This window comes from Euleptes europaea, chromosome 6 (assembly GCF_029931775.1).
Source record: "Euleptes europaea isolate rEulEur1 chromosome 6, rEulEur1.hap1, whole genome shotgun sequence".
Taxonomy (NCBI): domain Eukaryota; kingdom Metazoa; phylum Chordata; class Lepidosauria; order Squamata; family Sphaerodactylidae; genus Euleptes; species Euleptes europaea.
In genome coordinates this window covers 51,868,744-51,896,525 of record NC_079317.1, presented here as the reverse complement: position 1 = coordinate 51,896,525, position 27,782 = coordinate 51,868,744, and the positions used below count along the sequence as shown (strand labels likewise).

At 45.1% G+C, this 27,782-nt stretch overlaps 1 protein-coding gene across 1 annotated transcript in view; it reads left to right on the top strand.

The window, feature by feature from the left end:
- SPTBN5 (spectrin beta, non-erythrocytic 5) overlaps positions 1-19,553 on the top strand; it is a 151,344-nt gene extending 131,791 nt beyond the window's left edge. The window contains exons 54-63 of the mRNA XM_056851886.1: positions 729-925; positions 1,277-1,481; positions 3,053-3,247; positions 3,750-3,905; positions 5,463-5,680; positions 12,241-12,430; positions 14,017-14,193; positions 16,226-16,330; positions 18,498-19,111; positions 19,418-19,553. Of these exons, the coding sequence (XP_056707864.1) occupies positions 729-925; positions 1,277-1,481; positions 3,053-3,247; positions 3,750-3,905; positions 5,463-5,680; positions 12,241-12,430; positions 14,017-14,193; positions 16,226-16,330; positions 18,498-19,111; positions 19,418-19,553 (2,193 nt within the window). The remainder of the gene's footprint in view (positions 1-728; positions 926-1,276; positions 1,482-3,052; positions 3,248-3,749; positions 3,906-5,462; positions 5,681-12,240; positions 12,431-14,016; positions 14,194-16,225; positions 16,331-18,497; positions 19,112-19,417) is intronic.
- The last annotated feature ends 8,229 nt before the right edge of the window (positions 19,554-27,782 follow it).

The following is a 27,782-nucleotide window of genomic DNA, read 5'->3' as shown; positions in this document are numbered from 1 at the left end:
TCTCAAAAGAAAAGGTGTTTGTATTTAAGAAGGGGGTAGGAGACTGCCATGGAGTGCATTCAATTTACTCATTTAAAAACCAGCTTTTATTGTGAACAGTTAAAATGATAAGATTTTTCCAAGCATTCAAAAAATCTGGTGTAAATTGCAGGTTGGGGGAAGTTTACCCAACAGTAGTACAATCGCCTTTCAGTTCTGCTGCATAGTTTCCATCTGTATATGTGCTAAGGACTTAAACTGGTTTAATGGTTATTCCTTCACCTGAGTAAAATTTAGGAACTATAGTTCCTATATAGGGAGCATCTAGAAATCTCTTAGTGGTGGCAGAAAGCGCCATCAAGTTGCTGCCAACTTATGGCAATCCCACAGGGTTTTCAAGGCAAGAGGTGGTTTGTCATTGCCTGCCTCTGCATAGTAACCCTGGACTTCCTTGGTGGTCTGCCATCCAAATACTAACCTGGGCCAACTCTGCTTAGCTTCCAAGATCTGATGAGATCCGGGGGGCCTGGGCCATCCAGGTCAGGGCTAGAAATGCCTTACTGTGTGTTTTCAGCTTTGTTCGCAAGATACTTTGGGGGAATGGCCATGATTTTGGTGTAAAAACCAATAGACGTTTGTAGTATGGATGTACCACTTGTCTTACCAGGCCTTAGTGAGCATGTCTCCCTGTTAGATGCAGATCTACCTGTGTAGCTTCTCTATTTCTCTTTCACTTTTTTTTCTTCAAGCTTTTGGAAGTGGAATCCTGGTTGGCAGAAAAGGGACTTGTCCTGGACCTCCCAGATTATGGACAGAATGAAGAATGTACTCGAGCACTGCTTCGTAAAGTAGAAGCTGTCAAGCTTGACCTAGAGGGATTTGAGTCCCGAATTGAGAAGTTGAAGGAAACAGGAAATCACCTCTTGGCCTATGACAACCCAGATAGGTAGGCAAGTGGTAAACTGACTGTGGACACATTTTCAAATAGAAACATCAAAGGAAGAAGATAACTGGGAGAACCAAACCCTGCCCCCTCACTAACCCTTCCTGCAGGTTTTAATTCACTGCATTTTTTATTTTAAAAAAGGAACCCACTCCCCATGTTTTACCTGTGAATGAGTATTATGAATAATTATGTTTGGGTCACCCAACTGTGCCCAGCAAAAGAGACATGGATCTCACATGCACTTTCCTGGGTTATGCAATTCACAGGTAATTTGCAAAGTATGATAATGACAGGAATTTTTCCCATTCGATTACTAATTCTTTGTTTTGTTTTGTTTTGTTTTAATAACAGCTCAATTATCCTCCCCAAGCTCCAGGCTATTCTAGAAGAATATAATTGTGTCTTAACAAAAGCTGAGAATCAAACTAAAGTTTTGCAGGAGCAATCTCAACTGCACCAGTTTGAGAGGGAAATCCAGTTGGTGGAAGCCTGGCTTTTGAGCAAACAGAGCATGGCTGAATCAGATAATTATGGTCAGGATTTGGAGGATGTTGAGGTAAAACAGAGTTTGCATTTCATGTTTTCTAGCTTCTGACTTTATTGAACCACTGTAGAGCTACCTCACTCTACTGAGTTTCCATTCTACCATGCTGTGTTCCCCTCACTGCAGGCTCCAAGGTGGGCTGCAGAGATAGCACCTTCCTCTGCAGCATGCCTTGGAAGGATCTGAGGTGGCAACAACATGAAAGGCGGCACCTGATGGCTCATGTGCCACCCCAGCAAGTTGCAAGATAAAATGCAGAGGAAGTACACTACTTTGGACACCAGGTGGAAATGGCACCAGAACAGGAGGCAACAGCAGGTGCAAGCCACACCTGGGCACCTCCTCCCACATCGCTGTCCCCTGTTTGGTGCCCCAAGCAGCCACTTAGATCACTTGGGCAATGAACCAGCCATGGACTAGTGACCACATCAGGCACATGTCTAGAGATAGCTTTGCATCATGTCCCTTTGTCACAAATTCTTCATGGTTACTTTTAGCATTTATGAGCAATAATAGGATAACCAGATTTTACTGTGGCACTAAACTCTGAGGAGCTTCAACAGCTTCATCCCTTTCTTCTGCCCAATTGGGTAAGAATTGCTAGACAATTGGGAATAAAATCATTCAGTGCACACCTTTGTTTGATTCAGGTGACATTCCATATTACTATTTACTTCTCTTTCATAATTAATCGAGTAATGTGCTAATTAGCATGGAAAGGTGTACCTGCATTCAGTTTCATTAGTAAATGAATACAAAATTGATGTATTCATGTATCATGAATGCAGCACTGGCGTTGTCATACTTCTCATGGGCTCCCTTCCTTCTCCTCTCTTACAGAAAGCACAATTGAAGTCTTCCTGTTTTCAGCCTGATCAAAATACAGTTTGTTTTTTTCCCACAACCTGGATTTATTTCTAAACCATAGTTTAATCCTAGTTGTTCTAAAGTAGGATTAAAGTATGGTTTAGAGAGAAACCCTGTTTGTGGGAAACAAACTCTGATTTGACCAGGTACTCCACATTTGGACATCACAATAGACTGGAGTTAAACTTTCAAAGTTAGACTTTCAAAACTATGGAGTTTCGTGGAGAACGGAGAGGAGAGGAGGGAATGAGTGGAGCCTGCTAACAAGCTAGGTTCATGCCCATTGTATGTTATATGTTCACAATGCTTTAATGCAGCCCATTTCATTTTGTACAATGTCTGTTTGCATTAAGTTACAGGTTTTATTTACCTGTTCCACATATTTGACCTTGAGTAAATTTGGTAATGCCTTAACATTTCTCTCTTAAACTAAAGGATTGTTAGAATAGTTCCTCAGTTAATCTGCTTGTGTGAGGGCAACAGCGAGTCTGGAAGCAGATATGGCTATAGATAGCTATATGTTAGGGAGACTTGTATGGAAATCGTAATTCTTTTTACCTGCTGCAGAATGGGCAGGAGAAAGTTGCCACATTTACTCTCTGAATGACTATATTGCTTTAAAATGCAAACATTTACCTACTAGTTCCCATATCTTCATCATGGCAATGGTACCAGCCCAGGACCTTAGGAAATAATTTCTTGTTTCCATCCTACAGATTCTGGAGAAAAAGTTTGACGATTTTAAAAAGGAGGTAGGATCTCTGGGGTATGCCAAGGTTCTTCTGATAAACAAGTTGGCATCACACCTCAAGAGTCAGTGCTACAGCCAAATAAGTGATGTTGAGAAGAGGGTGCAGCTAGTCAATAACACGTGGGAGAGGTTGTATCAAGCCACCCAGACAAGAGCAGAGGTAAGAACTGAAGCCTTCCTGGTGTCCTGTTTGACTCTATAGAACAATCCTGAAATAAATGTGCTGAATGCTGTGAGCTGGTTTGTAGTTGAATGTAGGGTTGTTTAGCCACGTGATCCCATCCCTGTGTACAGGATCACATGAATCATTCTATCATTCTATAAGCTGCAGCCATATCCAGAAACACTGGTGGAGCTCCTCGCTGCTTCAAGCCCTCCTGTTGATGGGTTTTATTTAGAAAAATGTCCTAGGGGAGAGTGCAGAATGTCATATGACTTGCTGTGCAACCCTAAGCACAGTTACACCCTTCTACGTCTATGGAAGCCGGTGGGCTTAGAAGGTGTAGCTTTGTCAGAGTACTATTTAGGACTTGCACAAAGCATGACATTCTATTTTTGTGTGACTTGGAACTGCTGTTTTGTTTTGTTTCTGCTGTGCTTCAAGCAAGCGGCAAAACTGTAAGAACAGATGGCTTCAGTGTCTTATTTTCTCTTTGCCTCAGAATCTGAGAGCAGCTCGGGAGGTTCACCAGTACGATCATGATGTGGATGACCTGAAAGAGTGGATTCAGGAGAAAGAGGCTGTTGTGGACAGGGAAGAGTATGGCTATGACCTGTCCGGTGTGCAGGCCCTCCTTAGCCAGCATGAGCGACTGGAGGTGAGTGGAACCAAGTTCTTTGAAACACCTGCATGAATGAAACGGAGTTATATTTTGCTTTGATGAAGTCAGTGTTCTTGTGGCTGTTGGCTCCCTTACAAAGACATTAACTTTTACTCCCTTTAAGGAATATTTAGGCTGTCATCCTAAGCAAGATCCATTTAATTTGTGGTAGCTCTGAGTTATTCATTGTTTTTTCTTCTGGTTAGACACTTTTGAGATTTCCCCCCCCCCTCCCTTCTATTGATAACAGGTTTTCTTTTATGGTACCCCCCCCCAGCTCCCTTTTACCTAAGGTTGCCAGCTCCGGGTTGGGAAATACATGAAATTTTTGGGGGTGGAGCCTGAGGAGGGAGGGGTTTGTAGAGGGGAGAGACTTCAATGCCATAGACTCCAATTGCCAAAGTGGCCATTTTCTCCAGGTGAAATGATCTCTATCTGCTGGAGATCAGTTGTAATAGCAGATCTCCAGCCACCACCGGGAGGTTGGCAACCCTATTTTTACTACATCGTAACAGTGGGAGAGTTTTGGAGTGGGGACCTTCCCATCCAGCATCCCGCAGGGTCGCAATATCATTTCTGGGGCAAACTGGAAGTGACATCAATATGTAAGGCAATGCTGTAGCATCCACCCAAAACTATGGTTTTACCAATGCCAAGAGATATGATCAATCCCCCCCCTTTTCCCCCATTGCCCTAGCAAGTGGCAGCAGGGGCATTGGGCTGCCAGTGGGAGGTCTCTTGCTAAAGCAGGAGACCTGGAATACCTAATTTGTTCCTGCTATTGCAGATAGTTTGGGACCTGTGGGGCTGCATTCTGCAACTAAACTGCTTCCTGCATAGATAGTTAATCTACCTCAGCTCATCTGGTGACCACTGCTTGCTTGCTACAACACTTAAGTACCCCAAAAGTAATAGAAAGTTTTGCATTTATTCCTAATGGCATTATTATGCAATGGTGGTCTTGTCTTTTAGCTGTCAGTTCTAAAAAGTAAATGTTTCCTTTAGCTACAAACACAATGGAGTATTGCAAAATCCTTCAGCAAGGGATTCCCTGCAGAGCTAGATTCAGGCATGGTGGAAGGGTGCCTAGCTGCTTTCTGCTCTTCATCTGAACTACTACTTCTGTATTTATTTATTTCATTTATATCTTGCCTTTTCCCCCAGTGGAGACCCAAAGTGGCTCACAACCATCTCCACTTTATCCTCTCAACCCTGTGAGGTAGGTTAGGTAGGCTGAGAGTCTGTGGCTAGCCCAAGGTCACCCAGCAAAGTTCCATGGCATAGTGGGGATTAATACCAGGGTTTCCCAGATCCTAGTTTGACACTCTAACCACTATACCACACTTGTGCTCTCTCTCTCTCTCGCTCTCTCTCTCGCTCTCTTTCCCTGGTTGTACCTATGTACAGGCAAATAAATTGGCAGGCCCACTCAACAGGCTAAAAGATTCATGTGAAGTAACAAACAGCCTGATACTAGTAAGCCTCCTGAAGAGTTTGTGTTGGCGGATGCTTGTGATTAGGAGGGAATTCCCCCTAATTCTTTCTGTGTTCCAGAGGGAGTTAATAGCCGTTTCAAAAGAACTGGAGAGGATCAGAGGCAAGGCTTGGCGTCTTGGCCGATTGTACCCTCATCCCAGGGACAACATCATGAGTAGACTTTCAGAAGTGGATGAGCGCTGGGAGAAACTAAACAAGAGGTTTTCAGAAAGAAAAGAGAGGCTGCTGCAGGCAGAACAAGTCCAGATCTACTTTGACAACTGCCGAGAATTGATGTATGTATGCACTAATCTGTCTTTCCTTTGTAGTATGAAGATTTATTCATTTATTCATCTCATATTGGGTCTTCCTCTTTTCCTGCTGCCTTCAACTTTTCCTACCATTATTGTCTTTTCCTGTGAGTCTGGTCTTCTCATAATATGACCAAAGCATGATAGCCTCAGTTTAGTCATTTTAGCTTCTAGGGAGAGTTCAGGCTTGATTTGATCTAGAACCCACTTATTTGTCTTTTTTGGTGGTCCATAGTATCTGTAAAACTCTCCTCCAATGTGACATTTCAAATGAATCAAGTTTCTTCCTGTCAGGTTTCTTCATTGTCCAACTTTCACAACCATACATTGTCCGCGGATGCGTAAATAATGAGAGCCGACACCAGAGCTGGGATAATAAAAGGGCCAACTTTATTTAATCATTCAATAGGGATCTGCAGCGCACAAAACCAAAACATCCCCAATAACTGACTGCAGTGCGGGCCATTGTGGGGATGCTGAAGAGTCAGGCCTCCTCTTGCTTTTGCATCCCCGCTCTAAGGGCGAGACCCACCCTGGCTCTGAGCTCCGAGCCGTCACATGTGGTACGGCTCCCGCTCTTCCTTGCCAAGCCTTTTTAGTGCTCGAGGGAGGTGTGCTGCGTCCAATCCACCCTAGCCGCGAGGTCTATAGGTAAAGGATAGCGGCACCCCTCAAGGAGTTCCTGTCCCAGGTCCCTGCCAGGCACCGAGGCCCCAGTCCTGGTTTGAGGGTTACTCCTTCATCTTCCCAAGTGATGCCTCAGGGTGCTCACCGGAGTTGTAAAATGAACCATGAAGCCACCTTTTTCCCGCACTGCTCCCACCACGGGGGGCGGATCAGCCCAATGCTTGGTCCGCCCCCAGCCCCCACTTGCCCTCTAGGCTGCCAGGAGGCCCCGCTGCAGATCCCTCAAGAAGATGTCATAGCCTGCATCTGAAAGATGGACCCCATCAGGTCTGTATAGGTGTGGAAAGCAATGCTTGATTTCCGGATGCGCAATATGCAAGCCATCCCCCGAGACTACTGCACGCCGTATTTCACCATTCACCTTTGCCCGAGCCCTTTCCAGGTGCCCTGGGGCCAATGCGCCCTTCCAGACCCGTCTCTGGAGCATGTCTGACCAAACCAACCATACGCCGGGCACCAGGGCCCTCAGGTGCTCAAAATCCGCCAGGGCTTGCAAAACAATAGACTTTCCAGGCCGCTTTCCCATGTCATTCTCACCCAAGTGGATGACGATTACTTGAGGTGGGTGAGACGCCTTCAGGTGATCGTGGAGGGTTGGCAATAACTGTTCCCACTGCATGCCCCTTCTGCCCAGCCATGCAATCAGCATCGTTTCGCTTAAACCCAGCTGCGTGCCGAAACCCCCTGTGGCTGCCCTGCGGCTAGCCCAAAAGATAATGCTGTGGCCACAGATGAGGACCCGCCTCCTCCTGCGCTGGCAGCCTGTAAAGACAAAATGTCAGTGTGCCGGCAAAGAGGATCCCTGCCCCGGATCCACTCCTTGTAGCTGTGCCACCACGACCAAAGGCCTGACATAAGACCTGAAGGCTGCTGATCGCCACCTGCCAACTGCCTTAACCATTTCATCCCCATGTCCCAGAGTGGCCGCTGTGGAGGCAGCCCCAATGCGAAATGAGTGAGTACCAAAAAGGTGAGGGGGGGCTCCCAGGCTGGCTAAAACTCTCTTCACCACCACCCAGAACTGGTACCTAGTAAGTGGCTTGCCATCGGCATGCTGGAAAAAAGGCCCAGATCCCTGTCCCCGTGTTGCAACATAGCTCTGCACGGCTTGCACGGGCAAATGGCCACTGATGCACAGGGGTACAATTGAAATACCTCTCCCTTACCCTTCTGTTCAGTCTTAGATGCTCGGAGCGTGACCGCCAAACCCGTGGCCATTACGGAAACATCCCGCATATGCAGTGCTCTGCCTGATTGATCCCACTTGGACCGCACTAACAATTCACTAATCCGCAGGGCCCCAAAGAAGGCCAGGAGGGCAGTTGCACGATACAGTTTGACCTCGAAAGCTGAGGCGCAGTGCGCTTCTAGGGCCAGCGACAGGCCTGCTAGCAACTCAGGGGACACAGGGGCCCTGGCATCTGGCTTCCTTGGCTTTTCTCTGGCCCACCCCTCTAGCATCCTCCGCACCCTAAAGTCGCCTGTCGTATCTGCCTTCCCGGCTGCCTTTGCGTAGAATGCCAAAGCTGACAGGCGGCCAGATATAGTGGAAACCGTGTACCCTGTGTCGTGCAGCTGGACGCAGTACTGCATGAGGTGGTCCACCGGTATAGGCCAAGCCAGCTGCAGCTGCTCCTTCCCCCTAAACTCCTCAAAAGCCCGGAAACTCCTGGCATAGCCATTCCGAGTACGCGGGGCCAAAGAGTTGTTTATGGCACGCCAGGCCTCACCCCTCCAAGACTCCACAGTGCCACAGGCATCTCCTCTGGTGATTCCTGGGCTAGAGGGGCCAGGCTCCTGAAGCGCTCTATCTGAAAATGGGATAGTGCATCAGCGCAATTATTTGTTATTCCAGGAACATGGCGAGCTGAAAAGAGGATGTTATATTTGAGGCACTGTAGTACAAAAGCCCGCACCAAGGACATGACTCTAGGGGAGTGGGAGGACAGTGTGTTAACGATGTGGACCACAGCCTGATTGTCACACCAGAAACGCACCGAATGATTGGCTAGAGCCTCCGGCCAGATGTGAACTGCCACAACCATTGGGAAAAATTCTAGGAAAGTGAGGTCCCGTATTATGTCACTGGCCTTCCATTCTGCTGGCCACCGCTCAGCACACCACCTGCCCCGGAAGTAAACGCCAAACCCATGGGCCCCAGCTGCATCAGAGTGCACCTGAAGTTCTGCCTCGAGCAAAAGGTCTTCCCTCCAGAAAGATACCCCATTGTAACTTTCCCAAAAACGGGCCCACATGCAAAGGTCCTGCCGCATGGCAGAAGTGACCCGTATCCTGTGGTGGGCGGCCCGCACGCCGGCCATGGCCCGGCAGAGGCGACGCACAAAGGCACGCCCCAGCATGACTACCCTGCATGCAAAATTCAAATGTCCCACCAAGGATTGGAGCTCACGCAGCGTGACTTTCCTTGCCCGCATAGCACTAAGCACGAGGCCCCGTAGCTCAGCAAGCTTTTGGACTGGCAGCCTCGAAAGCTGGCCCACGGTATCCAGTTCGATACCTAGATAGGTCAGCTTGGTGGATGGGCCCTCAGTCTTTTCGTGGGCCAGGGGCACTCCCAGCTCCTGGCACAATGTATGAAATCGCTGCATGAGCTCCAAACACCTATGCGACTCTGGGGGGCCTGCAAAAAGGAAGTCATCTAGATAATGTGTTATACCTGATAGACCAGAAAGCACCCTAACTGCCCACTCTAGCATGGAGCTGAATTTCTCAAATGCCGTGCATGATATGGAACAGCCCATAGGCAATGCCTTGTCAAAATAGAATTTGCCTTGAAATGAGAAACCTAGGAGATCGAAGTCAAGTGGATGGACGGGGAGGAGGCAGAATGCAGACTTAATGTCGCACTTCCCCAACAGTGCACCCTCTCCAAAAGTGCGTATCAAACGCACCGCATTATCAAAGGATGAATATTTGACCGAACAAAGCTCCTGGGGAATGGCATCATTCACCGATCCGCCCTTTGGGAATGATAGATGATGTATCAGCCTAAACTCCCCAGGAGCCTTCTTTGGGACTATACCCAGTGGTGAAATACGCAGGTTTTTTAGGGGCAAGTCACTGAACGGGCCTGCTACTCTGCCTTCCTTAACTTCCTTATCAATATTTGTTTCAACTACACCCTCCATCCCAGTTAATGACTTCAGGTTCCTGGCCATGCTATGAACCCTAGGGCCCACCGCTGGGATCCGAAAACCATATGTAAAACCATCAAGCAAATACCGTGCGTCTAAATCCTTCGGGTAGGCAGCTAAAAGGTGCCTGAGTTCGGGAACTTTAATTGGACTGGGCGCCTTTTGGAGCAGCACCTGTGGCAGTTCCCCCACCTCCTTTCTGACCCCAGCCCCGGTCCCCTCGACCCTGCCTATGGGGTCGGCCCTTGGGGCAGGAAGTGACAGGGTGGGGTTCCCTACAGATGGGGCATTCGTGTCTGTATCTGCAGGGGCGATGATCACAGCGGCCGGTGGAACTGAAATCCCAGCAAAGCAAGCAGGGTTGAACCACCTGGCCCCCCGGGGGCCTAGAGCTTGGAGCGCGATCGATGAGGTGTCCACTGTGGGACCTCTCACCCTGCACAGCCCTTGCAGGCATCATGCACTGCATCCACAATTCACCCTGCGGGACATCCCAAGCAAGTGCCGGGTTACGAGCAGCTCGCAGTCTGAAATTCTCATCGTATTGGAGCCAAGCCTGGCCCATGAACTCGCTATAAGCATGATTAATGATGTCCAGATACTTGACCAAGGCCAAGGCCCTGGATGGCTGTTCACGCACAATCACCCCCTGATAGATAAGGTAACCTACCAACCAGTTGGGCCAAGTGCGGTCCACTTTCTTCCTTCGCCATTTATCGTCATCCCTATGCCCTTCCTTGTCTCTCCCTTTTGGCTCCTCATCCCCATTCAGGAGTGAAAACATATCCACATATTCCCTCTAAGTATTTTGTCTGTGAGGGCCTGGGGAAGGTGGGATCCCAAAGGAAGCCCCATCTCCCCATATTCCATCAACTGAGGTTGAGGGCCCTGGCCAAGCGTAGCTGCAGCAGTAGGCTGCCCAGCCACTGGAGTGGGCCCTGTGGCTCCCCCGTCCAGCGTCCCCCGGGGGCAAGTGGCCTGCTGTCCTTGCCAAACCTGATTGACCACTGACATTGGATCCTGGGCAGTGGCAGCAGGCTGACGAGAAGGCCGCCGCCCCCGCCCAGAGAGCTGCGTGGGCCCCAAGGCAGGCAGTGCCTCATTTGACTGGTAAGGGGGTGGCAAGTCCATTGCCTGCTCATTAACTAAAGACTCCCCAGTAGATGTTGTGGCCCGTGACTGTGTGTGCACTGGGGACTCACCTGATTCCGGGAGCCTGGGTGGAGAGCAGCTCTCCCTTGTTGGTGCAGGGGCAGACTCACTGCCCTCCCTGGGTTCACTGGCATTCCCCTGCTCCAGCGTATCCATACGCCCTGCAATCTCATCCATACGTCCTGCAATCACGGACACAATCTGGTAAATGGATTCCCACCCCGAGAAGGTGGCCTCCCTTGCCCCACGATTCCTTGCACCCCACCCACTGCTTGAAAAGCACCGCCCCGCTTCCCTTTCTGGGCGGTCGTGCTTCTGGCTTGGATGTGCCGGGCCACGTGGCCAGCAGCCTGCCCCTCCAGCACTTTTTGAGTAGGTTTTCGTGCCCTTTTAGACCTTATGGCCTGTGAGGGCTGTGTGCCTTTCCTTGGTCCCATGGCTGGTAAAGGCCAGAGGTTGAGGGGTCAGAGAAGGAATGCAGGGGCTTCCGATTCAGAAACGTGCGCGAAGCAGGAGGCAGATGCTGCAGACGAGAAAAGTTTCTGTTCCAAAACGTGCGTGAGTGAAGAAACAAAAGCTAAGCCACCAGCCCCTTAACAATGGGGGCAGTAGGACCCTGTTGCCGGGCAGCCCGTCCGCAACCCGGCTTCCTAAACAGGACAAAGGATATGACCCTTAAAAGCAGAGGAAACAAAAGGAGCGAAGCAGCGCGCGCACGTGGCAGGAGACGAAAGAGGACTGTGTCTGGAGAGGCGGACAGCGGGAGATGCTGATACCCTCTGTGCACAAGCAGATGCTTGCCCCCCCTTGGGAGGACTGTACTACACGGATGCCCCCCCCCCCCGCCTTTCTCCCTCGCTCGGATACTTAGCCACGGGTCCGGGTGTGAGTTCCTATGTTCCTCCGACTGCCTGTCTGCTCCGTCCGCTTCCAAAGAGGGAGGAAATTTCCACCCCGGCGCTCTTAAGCCCTTTCCCCCAGGCCCGCCCTCTTCCCCACGTCAGGCCAAAGATGCAAGAGGACTGGCTCTCTTTTCGCGCCCGTAGACAAAATGTGCCCCTCCCCTCAATTCTTTGAATGCGGGGAGGGGGCGGTCTAGCAATGGGGAATACTATGGCCTGAATTAACTCGATCTTGGTCACCAGCAACACATCCTTACACTTAAGAATCTTTTCTAGCTTCTTCATGGCTGCCCTTATCAGTCACAATCTCTTTCTGATTTCTTAGTTGCAGTCTCCCTTTTGGTTGATGATGGAGCCAAAGAAAAGAAAATCTTGAACAATTTCAATGTCAGTCTCCCTGGAACCACTGAAATAGAGTTAAACTCCCTTTGATCTCAGTGAGAACAATATATCCAACATCACTTGTGCAACAGTATAGAGGCCCATTGCTAGGGAATATAATGTGCATATTAATGTTTCGATACAGTTGTCAATGTATGTTACAGATTATTTGCTATGTGTCCCCCATGTCTGCATTAATAGTCTCTTTCATTGTAATTCTTGAGGCTATATTGGAATTTAGTTCCTCCTTTTTTATTGATTCCTTCAGGGCCTGGGCCAACGAGATGCATGCCCTGATTATATCTGAGGCATTGACAAATGATCTTCTTGGTGCTGAGCTGCTTATTAAGAGGCATGAAGAGTACAAGCATGATATAGAGAAGCAGTGGCTGAAATATGAAGAGCTGCAAGAATCTGGAAGGAGCTGGGTAAAGGCTGGGCACTTTATGTCCATACAGGTAAGCTGAGGATGAGTTAGACTGGAATAAAATCAATGCACAGTTTTATAATGATCTAGGGATCGGTGCACACCTAATCATAGAATTGAATAATAGAATCACAGAGTTGGAAGGGACCACCAGGGTCATCTAGTCCAACCCCTGCACAATGCAGGAAATTCACAACTCCCTCCCCCACACACACCCAGTGATCCCTACTCCATGCCCAGAAGATGGCCAAGACGCCCTCCCTCTCATGAACTGCCTAAGGTCATAGAATCAGCATTGCTGACAGAGGCCATCTAGCCTCTGCTTAAAAACCTCCAGGGAAGGAGCATTTACCACCTCTCGAGGAAGTCTGTTCCACTGAGGAATGTGTCCAGTCTCTTAACTGACTCGAAACAGGCCACAGGATTACAGAGCCCCTTCTCCAGATCCAAATGTTAACCACAGTGGATTCTCTTCTGCATTATTTATGATGTGGGTATACACTTATTGGCTTCAGCCACAGAAGATGAGAGAGTCTAATTCAATTTTCTTCTCCACCACAAGGATCTCACTGAGTGTCCTAGGGCATATTACTCCTTCAGTCTAACATTCTTAAGAGGATTGCTATGAGGACAAAACAAGGATATAGTGCAAGGATCCCCCCCCATACCTAGATAAGGCTTCCAAGGAAATAAAAAACAAATGAGCATATCATAGAAGTTGTGATCTAAAAGCTTAAGTTGTGCAGGCAAGACAGAAATGCAACATGATACAGAATAAACACGTCAGACTAAGGTCCCTGAGTGCTTCACCCAACGTGTGGTTCTTCACACACTATTATGAAAAGTGGAAGAGGAGAGAGATCCATTTGAAAATCCCATGGTCTTGGAATCTGTGTAACTTCATACGTTGACCTTTACAGTGATACTCTGCTTGACTTATGTATGATTGTAAAGAGATCTGGAGATCGCAGGGATACAAACATGTTCTGAATTTGTTTGGGATCCCATTGCTGCTTTTAATTTGACTTTCTGTTCTTTGAAAACCATACTGCTTTTCTATTTTTTAATGAAAAGCTTAAAAATAAATAGTGCCTGCAGGCTACATGAATGGATGGATTTCTCTTGTCTGATGAGCATCCAGTATGAAATCCTGGAATCACTCGGCAGCCTAGGATTACAATTCTGTATAAATAGGGTAATGTTAGTCTGATTCATACTAATGAGCGGTGGCTGGCCAACTTCAGAGATTCCTAAATGAAAGTGGATTGTTTAGATCCATTCCTGTCTGGTTTTAGGCCTGGTTATGGGAACGAAACAGACTTGGTCGCCCTGGTGGATGACATGTACGGGGAAATGGACAAGGGGAGTGTGAACCTGTTAATTCTCCTTGGTGTGAACATTTTTAATTTTTATAATATATTGTCTTGGGTCTCTGTCGAAAGAAGTTGTATAAACAAATATCATAATAGTACTGTTGAAAATATGCTGATTACACAATCAAAAAATTAAGTGGATTCAACAGTTTTTCTAGAGGGGTCACAAGGTGGGTCTCCTAGTCCACGAATGCCTTTATCCTTTCTCCTCCTTTAATAGGAATCTTTGGATTTATTTCTATAGATTGAAGAGAAACTTTCTGAACTACTGGAGATGATGAGCAAAGTGAGGGAATCTTGGGAAATGAGGAAGGAATTGTACAAAGAAAACTGGGAGATCCAGTTACTGCGACGGGAACTGGACCAAGCTGAAGCTTGGCTGACTACCAGGGAAGGTTTTCTATCAGATTCTGGCTATGGGGTGAGTAAGGACAGCATAAATGCTGAAACAATTTGCTACATGAGAAGACAGTTTGGCCTAGAAATCACTCACACAAACAATGAGAGCCATACTGGAAATATAGTATGAAATGGTGAGCTGCAGCTCATTAATATATTGCTATCTATCCAGTAGGAAAGAGTAGGAGTCCAGTAGCACCTTAAAGACTAACAAAATTTCTGGCAGGGTATGAGCTTTCATGAGCCACAGCTCACTTCTTCAGATCTATCTATCCAATTATCCAAGAAGAATATAGGATTCTGCCCACTTCCATTTAATCCTCACAATACCCCTGTGTTGGAGGTTAGGATGAGAGAAAGTGTCTGGCCAAAGACCCAGTGAGCTTCATGGCTCAGTGGGGATTTGAACCCAGGTCACCCAAATATTGGTCTAAAACCTCAACCACTACAATACACCGGTTCACAATAATAATGCCTACATAATGCTTAATACAGTAGCATAAATGTGATAGGTGCTAGATGTGTGATTGTCAACAAATCTTCCTCAAAGAACTGAGCATTCTGGCTAGATGGAGTTTCCAAGAGTGCTAACATCATCAAAATATCTAATTCTCAACGTGACCCCCTCTGTGGATTCCTAAATCTGGAGATTGGAGCCATGGGCAGACAAAACAGATCTTTCTCCTGAAATCTAATTAATGATTATGATGATGATGATGATGATGATGATGATGATGATGATACACTGGGTATTAAAAAAAAAACCCCTCAAAAGAACAGAAGCTGTGGCTGTAATAAATGTAACAAATGTTCTGTGTGGCCATTGCTAGGCAACTACAACATTATTGCCAGAGTTGATTTCTCTCAGTAAAAGATGGCTAATAGTAGATCTATCACTCTTTCAATTATGAAATTTTATGCCCTTGTGATTGATTTTCTCAGCCATTCAAATGTGGTCTAGTTTTTTTATATTTTAGTAACCTGCTTAAAACTAATAAGTTAAGAAGCAGTTTGAGGTAGATAAAGATGAAAGTAAAAGACAGGGAAGGGTCACTTTCCAGGGCTGTTTTGGCCTTTGACCTAGAGGACTCATTGGGGCTAGCCCCCAGCAACCACCAAGAACTTGTTACCACATGACATCCATGACTGACCTAGGCCCAGCTGCTCACTATTGTTCAACAGCAGCCACCCCAGTGTTGTATGGCAGTTAGACTTTCAGATAGGATCCAGGAGATCCAGGTGCAACCTCCTGTTCTTCCATGGAAGCTTACTGGGTGACCTTGGACCAATAATACATTCTAACCCACCTCACAAGGTTGTTGTGAAGATAAAATTGAGGAGAATGGTATAAACTGCTTTGAATCCCCATTGTGGAGCATGTTGGGGTATCAATGAAGTAAATAAATATAACTGAAGATGCAGGGCAGATAAAAGGTAAGTGGGTGGGTGCGTAGGTGGGTGGGTGGGAAGAAAAGAAGGAAACATGGAAAGGGGAGAAGATATGAGGGGCTGCCAGGAGGAAGGAAACAGGAAATAGTGTGAGGAGGGTGATACGGGGGAAGTGAAGTGCCCCCAAAAGTCCTTGTGGATACCCCATAGTCCAAATGGAATTGGGCCTGGCAGCCGGGACTGTAGAACTGGGCCTGGCAGCCAGCACCATGCAACTGGGCCAGAATTTTCCTGACTGTTGAGGAAGGGAAGAAGAGAAAGCTAAAGACAGGGAGGCAGATAAAAGTAGGTGGGCTGCTGGAGCCGAGGAAGCAGGAAAGGAGGAAAGACTGTAGAAGCTTTCAGGGAAGGAAAAGATGAAATAGTGGAGGAGGAGAAAATGAGATGCCCCCTGCAAGCCCTTGTTGGTCCCCTGCTTGCTGGTTCCTAATGTTCAAAATCATGATGCCTGAATGACCCACATGACTCATCAATTTCAAAAGAGGCTTTACATTGACTTGAAGTATTTCAGATAGTTATTTTTTCCCTCGTGGCATTTATATATTATTTTCCCCCTCGTGACATTTATATATTAAGTGATTGTCTCTACTCCTTTGCTTACTCAGCATTCTATCTCTGATGTCGAGCAACTATTGAAAAAACATCAAGATTTTGAAAAGGTGCTGGAGGCCCAAGAGGAGAAATTTGCAAAGCTGAATAGAAAGACAAAGGTGATGTGTGGCAAAAGCTGGTGGAGATTTGCTGAAGTCTGATCAATTGTTGCACAAAAATGTGATTTCACACTTAAGCTTCTTGTTAGACTGGAAAATACACTGTGCTCTCTTTGCATGTAACAGTGTCCTAGGGACATTTTTTAACAGAGGACAATACTTTAGGGGGGAAGATATGGAACAGAAAAATAATGGAAAGATAAGAGAGTGCTTAAATCTTGTGCTCAGCATCTCCTCCCCAACTGATTCTTCCTTCATAGGGTTCTAGCTGCATGTTCAGAAGAGTAATATGTACCTAGAAGCTAGTGCAAGGAAAGCTTCTTGGGGGAACACATTGAGAAAAGAAAAAGGCCAGCACAAAAAGAGTTTAAGTATCCCCCTTTCCCACATCTCTGCCCTTAAGCACCACCCCCTTTTCAAAGGTACTTTGCTCTTTAAAAAACAGTTTGGGAATACTGTTCCATAGGTTACTCCTCTGCAAACTCAGATTATATCAGTGCAAGGTAAGACTAAGTACTTGGTGGAGAGCAATAGAATAAGGCTGTTTCTGTCAGATCTCATAAAGAACTTAGTGGTACTTTGGACCAAGCCTTGAAGTTCAAAAAAAAGTTAGTGTCAGAGTACCGTTTACAAATTGCATCTTACTCCTCAGTTATCTCCCTCCCTGGACTCTGCTTCTCTCACCATGCTGTTTGATGTTACTGTAACCTCAAGGTTACTCTACTGTAATGTGCTCTACATGGGGCTGCCCTTAAAGACAAGCTGGAATTAGAATGCAGTTGCCTATCTGTTGACTGGGTTAAGTCAATATTAACATATTCCACCAGTTTGGAAACAAGTTCACTGGTCATCTGTTTGTTTCTGGACTCATTTTAAGACACTGGTTCTTGCCTTTAAAGCCCAACATGACATGGGACCCTTGTATCTTTCTGTGTGTGAACTTGTGTGCCTGTTGCACTCCTCTCATAGGCTTGTTCTTAATATCCCGTTCTCTAAAAGTTTTTTACCTTCTATGGCCAAGTCCAGGCCTTGTGGCTCATCCTAGTGGAATGTCTTGCCTGAGGAAGATAGAGGTGCACCATCCTTACTGATTTTTAGAAAAAGATGCAAAACCGTCTTGTTTCAAAGGATGTTCTATTAACATCTGAAAACTGTTCATATGGAAGAAGGGTGTTTGTACTATAGGCTGTTTAGTAAGGTTTTTCTTGGAATTGTTATTCATTTCTTAAGTTTATTGTTGTTGATACTGCTGCTTGTTGGCATATATTTTGTGCATCACCTTGGACTCTCCAAGGGAAAGACAAGATGAAACACTTTAATTAAATAAAATTGCTCCCTTCAGAGAGCTGAAAATTTTAATTTTCTTTTATTCTTATTTAACTGAGTCTTCCCAATCCTCATGGAGCTGATCTGAATGAGTATCCTACAACCTAATTCAATATAAAATAATACACTTGATGGAGGATCAATTAATTCTACTATTCCTGGTAGTAGATTAACTGATAGCTGTCAGATAGCTTTCTGGCTTTAACAGATGTAAGCCTTTGCCTTAACTAAAGAAAGAAGAAGCAATAATTATTATTCCTATATAGAAATCAGTGTGCTTCTGGTTTAGTACACTCTCCTGTCCTGCAGGGGGGTGCAGTCAGTGGAAGAAATCAATGGGTTGTATGAAGATAGTGAGTGCAATGCCCCTAAGGTGTGTGGTGGGTGTCATGCCACACAAATAGGAAATATTGAGACAGGAAGCCAAGGATGCTGGATCCAAAGATCAATTTGCCATCTGTTTCATCAGCAAAGTTCATGCCAGTAGGTATAGCTCATGTGGAGAGACTCTAGGAAATAGTTCCCAACGCCTCCTGTCTCAATACTGAGCCAAGAAACTTAGAAATCTCAACTCGTGTTTCCCAAAGGCAACTTGACCATGCTCAGAATGTTATTGAAGTCTAGGCCTTAAAACTGAGACATGTAAACTGCAAGCCCTCTTCATTGTTGTTCCATTCACCCTCACCATGGTAACTTTTGAGAAAGATAGGAGTATGTTGGGGGTGAGTTCCCCCAGGTTTGGAGCTGGGGGGATTTGGCCTATTACTGATTCTCACAACTGAATCTTCTTCATTTTTGTACCAACTGTTTTCACTGCTAATTTTTTGTTTGTTTCTTGCAGAGAGAATTGAAGTTACTAAAACATACAGGCATTGAGGAGAAAGAGAAACTGATCAAGGTCCCCTCACTACGTAGGAAACATTCAGACAGGAAGCCAAGGATGCTGGATCCAAAGGTCCATTTGCCGTCTGTTTCATCAACAAAGTCCAAACAGAATTTACACCAGCCAAGCCATGGAGAAGACTTGACATTGGCCTGCACCAGTGACACAAAAGCTCCACTTGCACCAGAGGTGGTTGAGCTGCCGGATTTGGCTCTGGACTGCCAGGTCTCTTTGCCTTCTTCATTGTCCCTTAACATGAAAAGCAAGCAAGATGTCAGTGATTTGTTACCTTTACATGATGATTTTGTTCCACCAAGCATGCAAGGCAATAATGATATCTCCCTCTGTGATGTGGAAACCAAAGACACAAATACCACATTTGCACTCTGCAGAGAATCATTAGATACTTCTCTGCCTAACTCAGATTTGCCTCCTGAGAGATCAGAAACTGCTTCTCAGGTAAGCTATCATAGTCTTTGTTCCTGTGAAAATCTACAGAAATCCATAATGTCTGATACGTATTACAACTTCATATTGAACTTGGATTTTGTAGCTTTTGGGATAAAAATGAGGTAAAATGGGAATTATCTTCAGGAAGACATAGAAAAGGGAAAACTAGTGTGAACAGCACGTGCCCACCAAAGACACGTTGTTCGGATTATCGCACAGTTGAATAGGTATCAATGAGTACAGCATACTAGTCAATATTATATCCTCTATCATTTTTGTACAGTAATATTGTCTAAATATTATCATCTACTAATCTTTACTTTGCCTCTGAATGCAGAGTTCATTTTTTTGTAATGCTTGAAAAGGTGGAGAAGGTTTTTTGTTTTAAAATATTGTCGAAGGCTTTTTGTTTTGTTTTTATTTTCTAGTTATGTTGTATACATGGTGGGAGAAACACTAGGACTTTGTGCATTACAGGTTTCTACAATACACGAGAGTATGGAAGGCTTCCTAGAAAAGAGGGACCAGATCCTTCCAGGAAGAAAACAGGTAAAAGTTTCTTAAACTGCTTCCATGATAAAGAAGGACAGGATAATAAGTAGGATACAAGCAGTATGGTGTCACCAAAAATGGATAATGTTAAACAGACTTACTTTCCCTCTTTGAGTTGATAGTGGGGATACGGGAACACGTAAATTCTCTCCATTGCAAGAATTTCCATCCCTATTTACTTCCCCTTGCTGGGTCCTATGTGCCTCCCTCCTCATTTGTTCATTTTTTAAAAATGATGAATTTGTAGTACTTCCTTAACGCTCTTTGAAAAAAATTTGTTTTGTTCAATTTTACAATTTTTTACATTGGATATTTGAAAGCTTTGAAAAGGCTGAAAAATTGTTGTCCTCATCTTAAGTTTTAATATATTTGCAAACTTTGTCTTGGCTTACATTACTTGCCGTACTGTTAATTAAGTTGCAGAGGTGTTGAGGTCTTTCAAGGAGCTCTGTTTGAATTGTGTGGCTCAGCTCTCGTGAAGCTTATTCTGCTCCTCCTACCAGCCCACAACCTTGCTCAGGAAAGCCAAGTGAAGAACAAAAGACCTTATGATGCATTAGTTGAAACCAGTCAGAACAGAAGTTAACTACACAGTGGCAAATAAATCCAAATATTAGGGAGAAGTTTGATAGTTGTTAGGCTGTCCACCCAAAGGATTTATAGGCTGTTGACTTTGTTTTATTAATCTTGTAGCCAAAGACAAGGGATTGGAATTCTTTTTATGTCAAACTTGAAAAACAAAAACTTGACTTCTACAGTAACGAAAAGGATGCATCTCAGGTAATTTGTGTTTTAATCCTTTAATTATTCTTAAATATGATTTTTTATCATTGAAAAATCCAATTTTTGTTGGAAGAAAATATTGAACTGTATTGCTCTATTTGTAGGTTGGGCCTTTTTCTTTTGTGTTTTGAAATCAAATAGCTGAACATGGCCTATGACACCTAGATTCAGAAATACATTGATTTTTAAATTTATAATCTGGTTGAGCTCTTAAAAACAGCGAGGTTCTATAAATTAAATACATTATTTAAGGTGGGTCATAGGTCCTTTAAGATAGGTAATAGGTCCTCAATCTTCTAGAGCCCATGGGAACTCTTGGAATTGTAGTGAGTACCACTACAAAAATGGCTGCCATGGTGGCCAACAACAGTTGTTGGGAGGTTGCAAGCCAGGCATCTTCCTAGGATAGAGGCTCCCTGCAGTGCTTCCTGCAGACACAATAACTGGACAACTCCAAATTTTCCTGGATGGGCCAAATTGTTTAGACCCCAGTCCAGGTTTAGGCCTAGTTATGGGATTGAAATAGCCTTGGTCATTCTGGTGGATGAATTCCACCAGGAGATGGACAGACAGAATGTGACTCTGTTGATTCTCCTGGCCCTCTCATGGCTTTTGATACAAGTGATCATGGTATCCTTCTTGACTGCCTATCTGTACTGATTGGAAGGCACTGTTCTGTGCTGGTTCTGGTCCAACCAGAAGGTGGAGTGGGGGGGGGGCTGCTCAGCCTTTGGTTTCTGGAGTTCTGCAAGGTTCCAACTTGTTGCCTGTGCTCTTTAACACCTACATGGAACTGCTGGGTAAGCCTATCCAGGGATTTGGGCTGGACTGTCACCAATATGTGGATGGCATTCAGCTCTATCTTGCACTTTCAGCTGATCCCAAGGAGGCTGTAAAAACACTGAACCAGTGCCTGGAGGCAGTCTTGGAGTGGATGCTGGTTAATAAACTGAAGCTTAATCCTGACAATAAGGAAGTGCTACTGGTGGGCAGAAGGTCTGACCCGAGATTTAAGGTGTCACCCATTCTGCATGGGGTTGCACTCTCCTTGAAGGAACAGGTCCTTAGTCTGGGGTTATCTTGGATCTAGGCCTACTGCTGGATAAGCAGGTGATAGCTGTGGCCAGGAGTGCCTTTTACCAGCTTTGATTGGTTAGCCAGCTGTACTTTAACTCTTTTGGGGGAGTTGATTTTAATAGTTTTAAATGTAATTTTATCATGTATGTATTAAATTGTTAGCTGCCTTGGTGACCTTTGTAAAGGCAGAAGGGAAGAACACACATTCTGTAAATAAATGAATAAAATAAAAGGTGATGTTTCTGGGTTCTTCTGAAGTACTTCCTGCTTCAGCAAGGTGGAGGATAGCCAGGATTAGCTTTTTGCTTGGAGAAGAATGCTTTGGGGAAGAAGAAGGTGGGTGCCAGGAAATCCATTGGCAAGTGCCACACTGGGGATCAGTACAATAAGGCTTTAGCTATCATAGCTTGAGTTAACATTATTGTGTTAACAATAGTTAGGGAAACAATAGCACCACCATGCATTCTAGAGCAGTGTTTTTCAGCCTTTCTACTTTGAAAAAGCTCTTTCCATATCAATTTGTTTGCCATATATCCTGTGTGCTTCAGAGGATCTGGAGGCTATTTAAAATATATAGTCACCTAGGACTCACTGCAGTGGTGTATGAACCAAGAGGGCATTCTAGATCACTTTCAACACACACACCCCCACCCAGCAGTTGCGTGTTTCAGTGGACATCTGATAGTGGCAGAAAAGCTGCCTTACAGGAAAATCTGTTTGTGTTATCATTTGGGGGATAAACTTCCATGGGACACCCCTGCCAATTCTTTGGAAAACAGATTGAAATCTGCTGCTGTAGAGGATACAAGTTCAAATCCAAATAACAGGTTTTAATGATAATCTTTTCCTCCCCAGAATACAACTCCAGTCTTGTCAATCAGCACTGCTGAAGCCAGGTCTGAGAAATTGTCTAACTATTCCAGGAAAGAAAATGCCTTCAGCTTAAGGTAGATCACATGGAAGACAAAGCAAGCAAAATGGGAAAAACATATTTTGTTTAGTTTGCTCAAGCTATTGCATTGGTCCTAAGATAATGGTGGTGGTGGTGCTTGTTTTTAAAAGTATTAACCGCCGTATTCATTGCTGGCAGAACTGTATTATGAGTGTTGTGGCCATGTGTACATATAAAACAATGTTAACAGTGGTGGTGTCACAGATTGTGACATTGAGATGTGTCACTTCATGGCCAAGATGGAAGTTCTGTTTATTGGAAACTCGCTGATCCAGAAGTAGATGTACAGCTGTGTTGGATGGGATTGTTTGTTCCCAAACAATGGCCTTCCACACCCTTTCCTGGGAAGAAACATTTTGGTCATGGTAAAATGTGTATCAGGCTAGACTACTGTAATGTGTTCTACATGAGACTGCCTTTGAAGGATGTCAAGAAATGACGCCTGAATGTTGACTGTGGTGGGTTACTTAGAGCACATTACACTAATTTTGTAACATTATCACTGGCTTCCACTTGACTCCCAAGCCCAATTTAAAATGCTGATTTTAATCTTTAAAGCCCTAAGTGATCTGGGCCCAAGCTACTTGAAGTTTCATCTATTTCCACATACATTAAATCCTCCTCAAAACCCTGTCCTTTACTGTCTTATATATGGTGGGCAGCTATGTGGGACAGGGCCATCTTTCTGGTGGCATGGAAACGGTAGCACTACCTTCCTAAGAAGGTTGTTCTGGGTTGTAAATGGCACGCCATGGCAGTTCTCTACTGGACAGCTTTTCATGTATCCTGGCCATTGTTTACCTTCCATGAAGCTAGTTTCAGGTGGGTAGCCATGTCAATCTGTAGTAGCAGAACAAAATGTGAGTCCTGTAGTATCTTAGAGACCAATAAAATTTTCTAGGGCATAAGCTTTCATGAGCCATAGCTCACTTTATCAAATATACAGGTATCTGATAACAGCAGCTTTGATTCAAGAAAACTTTACAATCTGGTAAATTTTGTTGGTCTCTAAAGTGTTACTGCCTAAGCAGGGTCAGCCGTGGTTAGTACTTAGATGGGAGACAACCAAGGAAGACCAGGGTTGCTTAATAGAGGCAGGGAATGGCAAACCACCTCTGCTCATTTCATGCCTTAAGTAGGTAAGAGTTGCCATAAGTAGGTTGCATCTTGATGGCACTTTTTTATTATTATTGCTTGATTTCTGCTCCCTTAAATTGTTGCTTTTAGTGGCTTCTTCTCTTGTATAGCTTTATTGTGTTAACTTTTACGTTTGATAGTGTGTTAACTTTTTAGTTTTATGTGGTGAATTTGGTATGTTGGCTTCTAATTGATTTTTGTTAGCTGCTTCAAAAATGTTATGGAAATGTTGCAGGGCCTTCTCCTGTGATATTTGCCTGTTTTCTTGATAAATTTCATTTTGTGGCTGAATGAAAGCTGTTGTTTTTCATTAAACATTTGCATGCTTATAGAAGAACAGTGATCGATGGATTAATTTTACTGCTGCTGTGTTTCTGGATGTTCTCTTGGATAGTTGTGGGTGCATGTTAATGGTTTTAGCAAGATGGGTTTTATGGGTTTTTTTTAATTTGGGGGATTGTGAACCACTTTGGAAACTTTATTTAAAATTGTAAATAGGCACATCAGTCTAGTAAAATAATAAAACTCCTGTGTCTATTCTCCAGCATTGTATCTTCTCAGTTATACTGGGACTCAGCATGACAGTTCTGCTAGCACAGAAAGCTGAAATCAATATCCGGCTTCTTGTTCATCCCCAGAAATTAATGTCACAGGCAGGACTAGAATGTCATTCTTTCTATCACAGTAAAATTTTCAAAAAGGAGCTTGGAGTATGTAATAGAAGTACATATTTTTATTAATCCGTTCTTCTGTCCATGGTTTACAGGCTGAGCAATGGAGCTGAATACTACATTGCTGCACCTTCCCAGACACTAATGGAGGACTGGATTCAAAAGTTACAGAGTAACATGGGTAAGCCTGTTTGATTTAACAAAGCAGCTTGTGGCTTGAAAATTATGAATACCCAACTGAAGAAAATGAGGAAACAATAGCACTTCAGAGTATGATACTGCATTCCGAACTTTATATAGTCAGTAGGGCTGTCAAAAAAAAAAAAAATTCGGTACAGTTCGGATTCGGCCGAATTTGGCCCTTGTGGGTTCGGTACGTGCCGAAGTCCGAACTCCCCCACTTCGGATCCGTTCAATTCGGCGGGAATTCAAAGTTCGGAAACAAATTCGGCCGAATAAAGCCATTAAAAACACAACCGCGCCTTTCCGCGGCTCTGGGGGGGGGCATTTTTGGGCTTAGAGGTCCCAAACTTTTGGCAGAGCTTCAAAGGACGTCTATTGAAAGACTCCCCAAGTTTTGTAAAGATTGGGTCAGGGGGGGCTGAGATATGGGCCCTGAAAGGGGTCCCCCTCACCCTTAATGTTGTGCATCTCTCAGCAGAGCTTGCCGCCCACGCACAAAGCTCCCAGCCCGACAACAGCGGAGAAATTAGCAAAACAACTGCAAACACAACCTTGTTAAACAACACCTTTGCAACACACAACTGAAACCTCCCCCCTCAAACCAGGGAGCGAGAGACTCGAGGGGGAACACACACCCCAGGCAGAACCGACGAAAGCCCCCTTTGGCTTCCCCCCCACCCACAGAAACTGCTCCCTCCCCACACACACACACAGACTCTGCTTTCCCCCCCACACACACATACACAGGAGAAAAATTATAGATTAAAGCCCCCAAAGGGGTCTTACTGTGGCGGTCTTCTGTTCCATCAGGCACGGAACGTTTTGCTCTGGAGAGGAGATGCACACAGGATCGGATCGGCTGCCCCATTCATCCCAATAGGGGAAAGGGGAAAGCCCATATCTCGGGACCCCCTGACCCAATGTTCACAAAACTTGGGGGGTTCCTTAAGAAGCTTAATCTAAAGTTCCAGTGAAAGTTTTGTGTCTGCACCCCCAAAAATGCGCCCCCTGCAGCCATGGAAAGAGAAAAGGGGGGGGAGGCGATATTTCTGCCCCCACTGAACCCATCTTTACAAAACTTGGGTAGTATCTTAAGAATAATTCACTGAAGGTATGATAAAAGTTTGCTATATCCCCAAAAAAGCGCCCCCTGCAGCCACATAAATGGAAAAGGGGGGGAGGGAAAAGGGGGAGAGCCCATATCTCGAGACCCCCTGACCCAATGTTTACAAAACTTGGGGGGTATCTTAAGAACACTGGTCTGAAACTCCGCTCAAAGTTTGGGATTTTTACCCCCAAAAATGCGCCCCCTGCAGCCATGGAAAGAAAAAGGGGGGAGCCCATATCTCGGGACCCCCTGACCCAATGTTTACAAAACTTGGGGGGTACCTTAAGAAGCTTCATCTGAAGTTCCAGTGAAAGTTTTGTGTGTGCACCCCCAAAAATGCGCCCCCTGCAGCCACAGAAAGGAGCGAATGTGCACAAGCACTCCACACACACACACACGAGGATTTCGCTCTCTCTCTCTCTCTCTCCCTGGCCGGGCCGCACATCAGCTGATTCCTCCAGTACTCAATCCTGACTGATTGGCCAGAAGAAGACCCAGCTTGCCCACCAATTGGCCGGGGGAGGAGAATGCTGCTTACTGACGGTTATGCTGCTTACTGACGGCTGAATTGGCCGAATTTATTCGCGAACTCCCGAACTCGCTGAATTCGGCCCCCCCGGTTGCCCGCCAGTTTTGAGTTCGGATCCGTCCGAACAGAAAAGCAACGAATCAGGGGAAATTCAGTTGATTTTCAGTTCGGACCGAACCGAATTGACAGCCCTAATAGTCAGTATGGTAGTTTTGGTTTAAACAACTAATTCTTCAAAATATTTTTTAAAATTTCTTTGAAAAACAGGGAAAAGAACAAGGGGGGAAAACTCAAAATCCAACAATTAAGTAGAATTTTAAAAAAGAAAGGTATACATAAAGTAGAGACAAAAATATACCAGTGGTGGCAGATGTACGCATAAATTTCTGTAAAAGGTTTCCAGATATCTAAAAATAAGTCCATACACAATTGTCGCCTATATGCCATGCATTCAAATATTGATAGAGTTCTATTTTCTTTTATCCTTATCACTTTTCTAAAATAAAAAATGGCTCTACAAGGCCTGCCTAGCAACCCATTCTCTCTACGGAAGGAACCTCCAACCACCACAAATGCAGGAAGGTCTCAGGTAAAATCTGGAATCTTTGCCCCTGCAGCTTATACTGAAAGGCAAGTCACCAAAGGTTTACTTCCCAGGTAAGCCTTGGTTTTTGTAGATCTGATCGAATCTCATTTGTGTCTGATCTGGTGAAAGCTTTGTACGGGAAGAGGCCTGACCTAAACTGTCTTTGTGGCCTGAACTTGCATGCTTCATATAATTTGGCTGCACAGCTGCAGTGGTGAACACATTCAGATTTATACCAAAAATTGGTATAATTCAGATTTGGGTTTAAATGGCCTTTTTTTCTGGGAAATCCTGAATTCCCCTATACCAGTATAGGTAGGAATTCAGGTTTAAATTCGGGATTCCTGAATACTTCGGCCATTTAAGGCCATTTAAACACATTCGCAGCTTTCTGCGGCTCGGGGGGGGGGCATTTTTTAAGGTAGAGGTCCCAAACTTTCAGGGTAGCTTGAAGGGACTCTCCTTGCAAGAACCCCCATGTTTGGTGAAGATTGGGTCAGGGGGTTCAAAGTTATTGGGTTTGGAAGGGGTTGCCCCATCCACCCCCATGGAAATGCATTGGCAAAGTGGCTGTGTGACTCTTTAATCTGATCTAATGAATCTCAATGGGGAAGCCAGGCTTTAAATGGTGGGTGGGAAAGTTCGCCCGGTGCCTCCAAAGAGATACAGTGTTATACACTTTGTCTCTATGGAGGTGCAGGGTGAACTTTCCCACCGTTTAAAGCCCAGGTTCACCATTGAGATACACTGCTAAGGTCACATTAAAGAGTCTGAACACAGCCACTTTTCCAATGCATTGCAATAGAGGAGGATGAGGGCGACCCCTTCCAGACCCCATAACTCCGGACCCCCTGACTCAATCTTTACCAAACTTGGGGGTTCTTGCAAGGAGAGTCCCTTCTAGCTACCCTGATAATTTGGGACCTCTACCTGCAAAAATGTCCCTGCAGGAGCCGCAGAAAGCCGGATATTCGGGAATGGCAAATTTGGCTTTGCCAATTGGTTTTCGTAGGTTATCCGGGCTGTGTAACCGTGGTCTTGGTATTTTCTTTCCTGACATTTCACCAGCAGCTGTGGCCAGCATCTTCAGAGGAGTAACACTGAAGGACAGTGTCTCTCAGTGTCAAGTGTGTAGGAAGAGTAATATATAGTCAGAAAGGGGTTGGGTTTGAGCTGAATCATTGTCCTGCAAAAAGTAACAAAGGTAATGTGCTA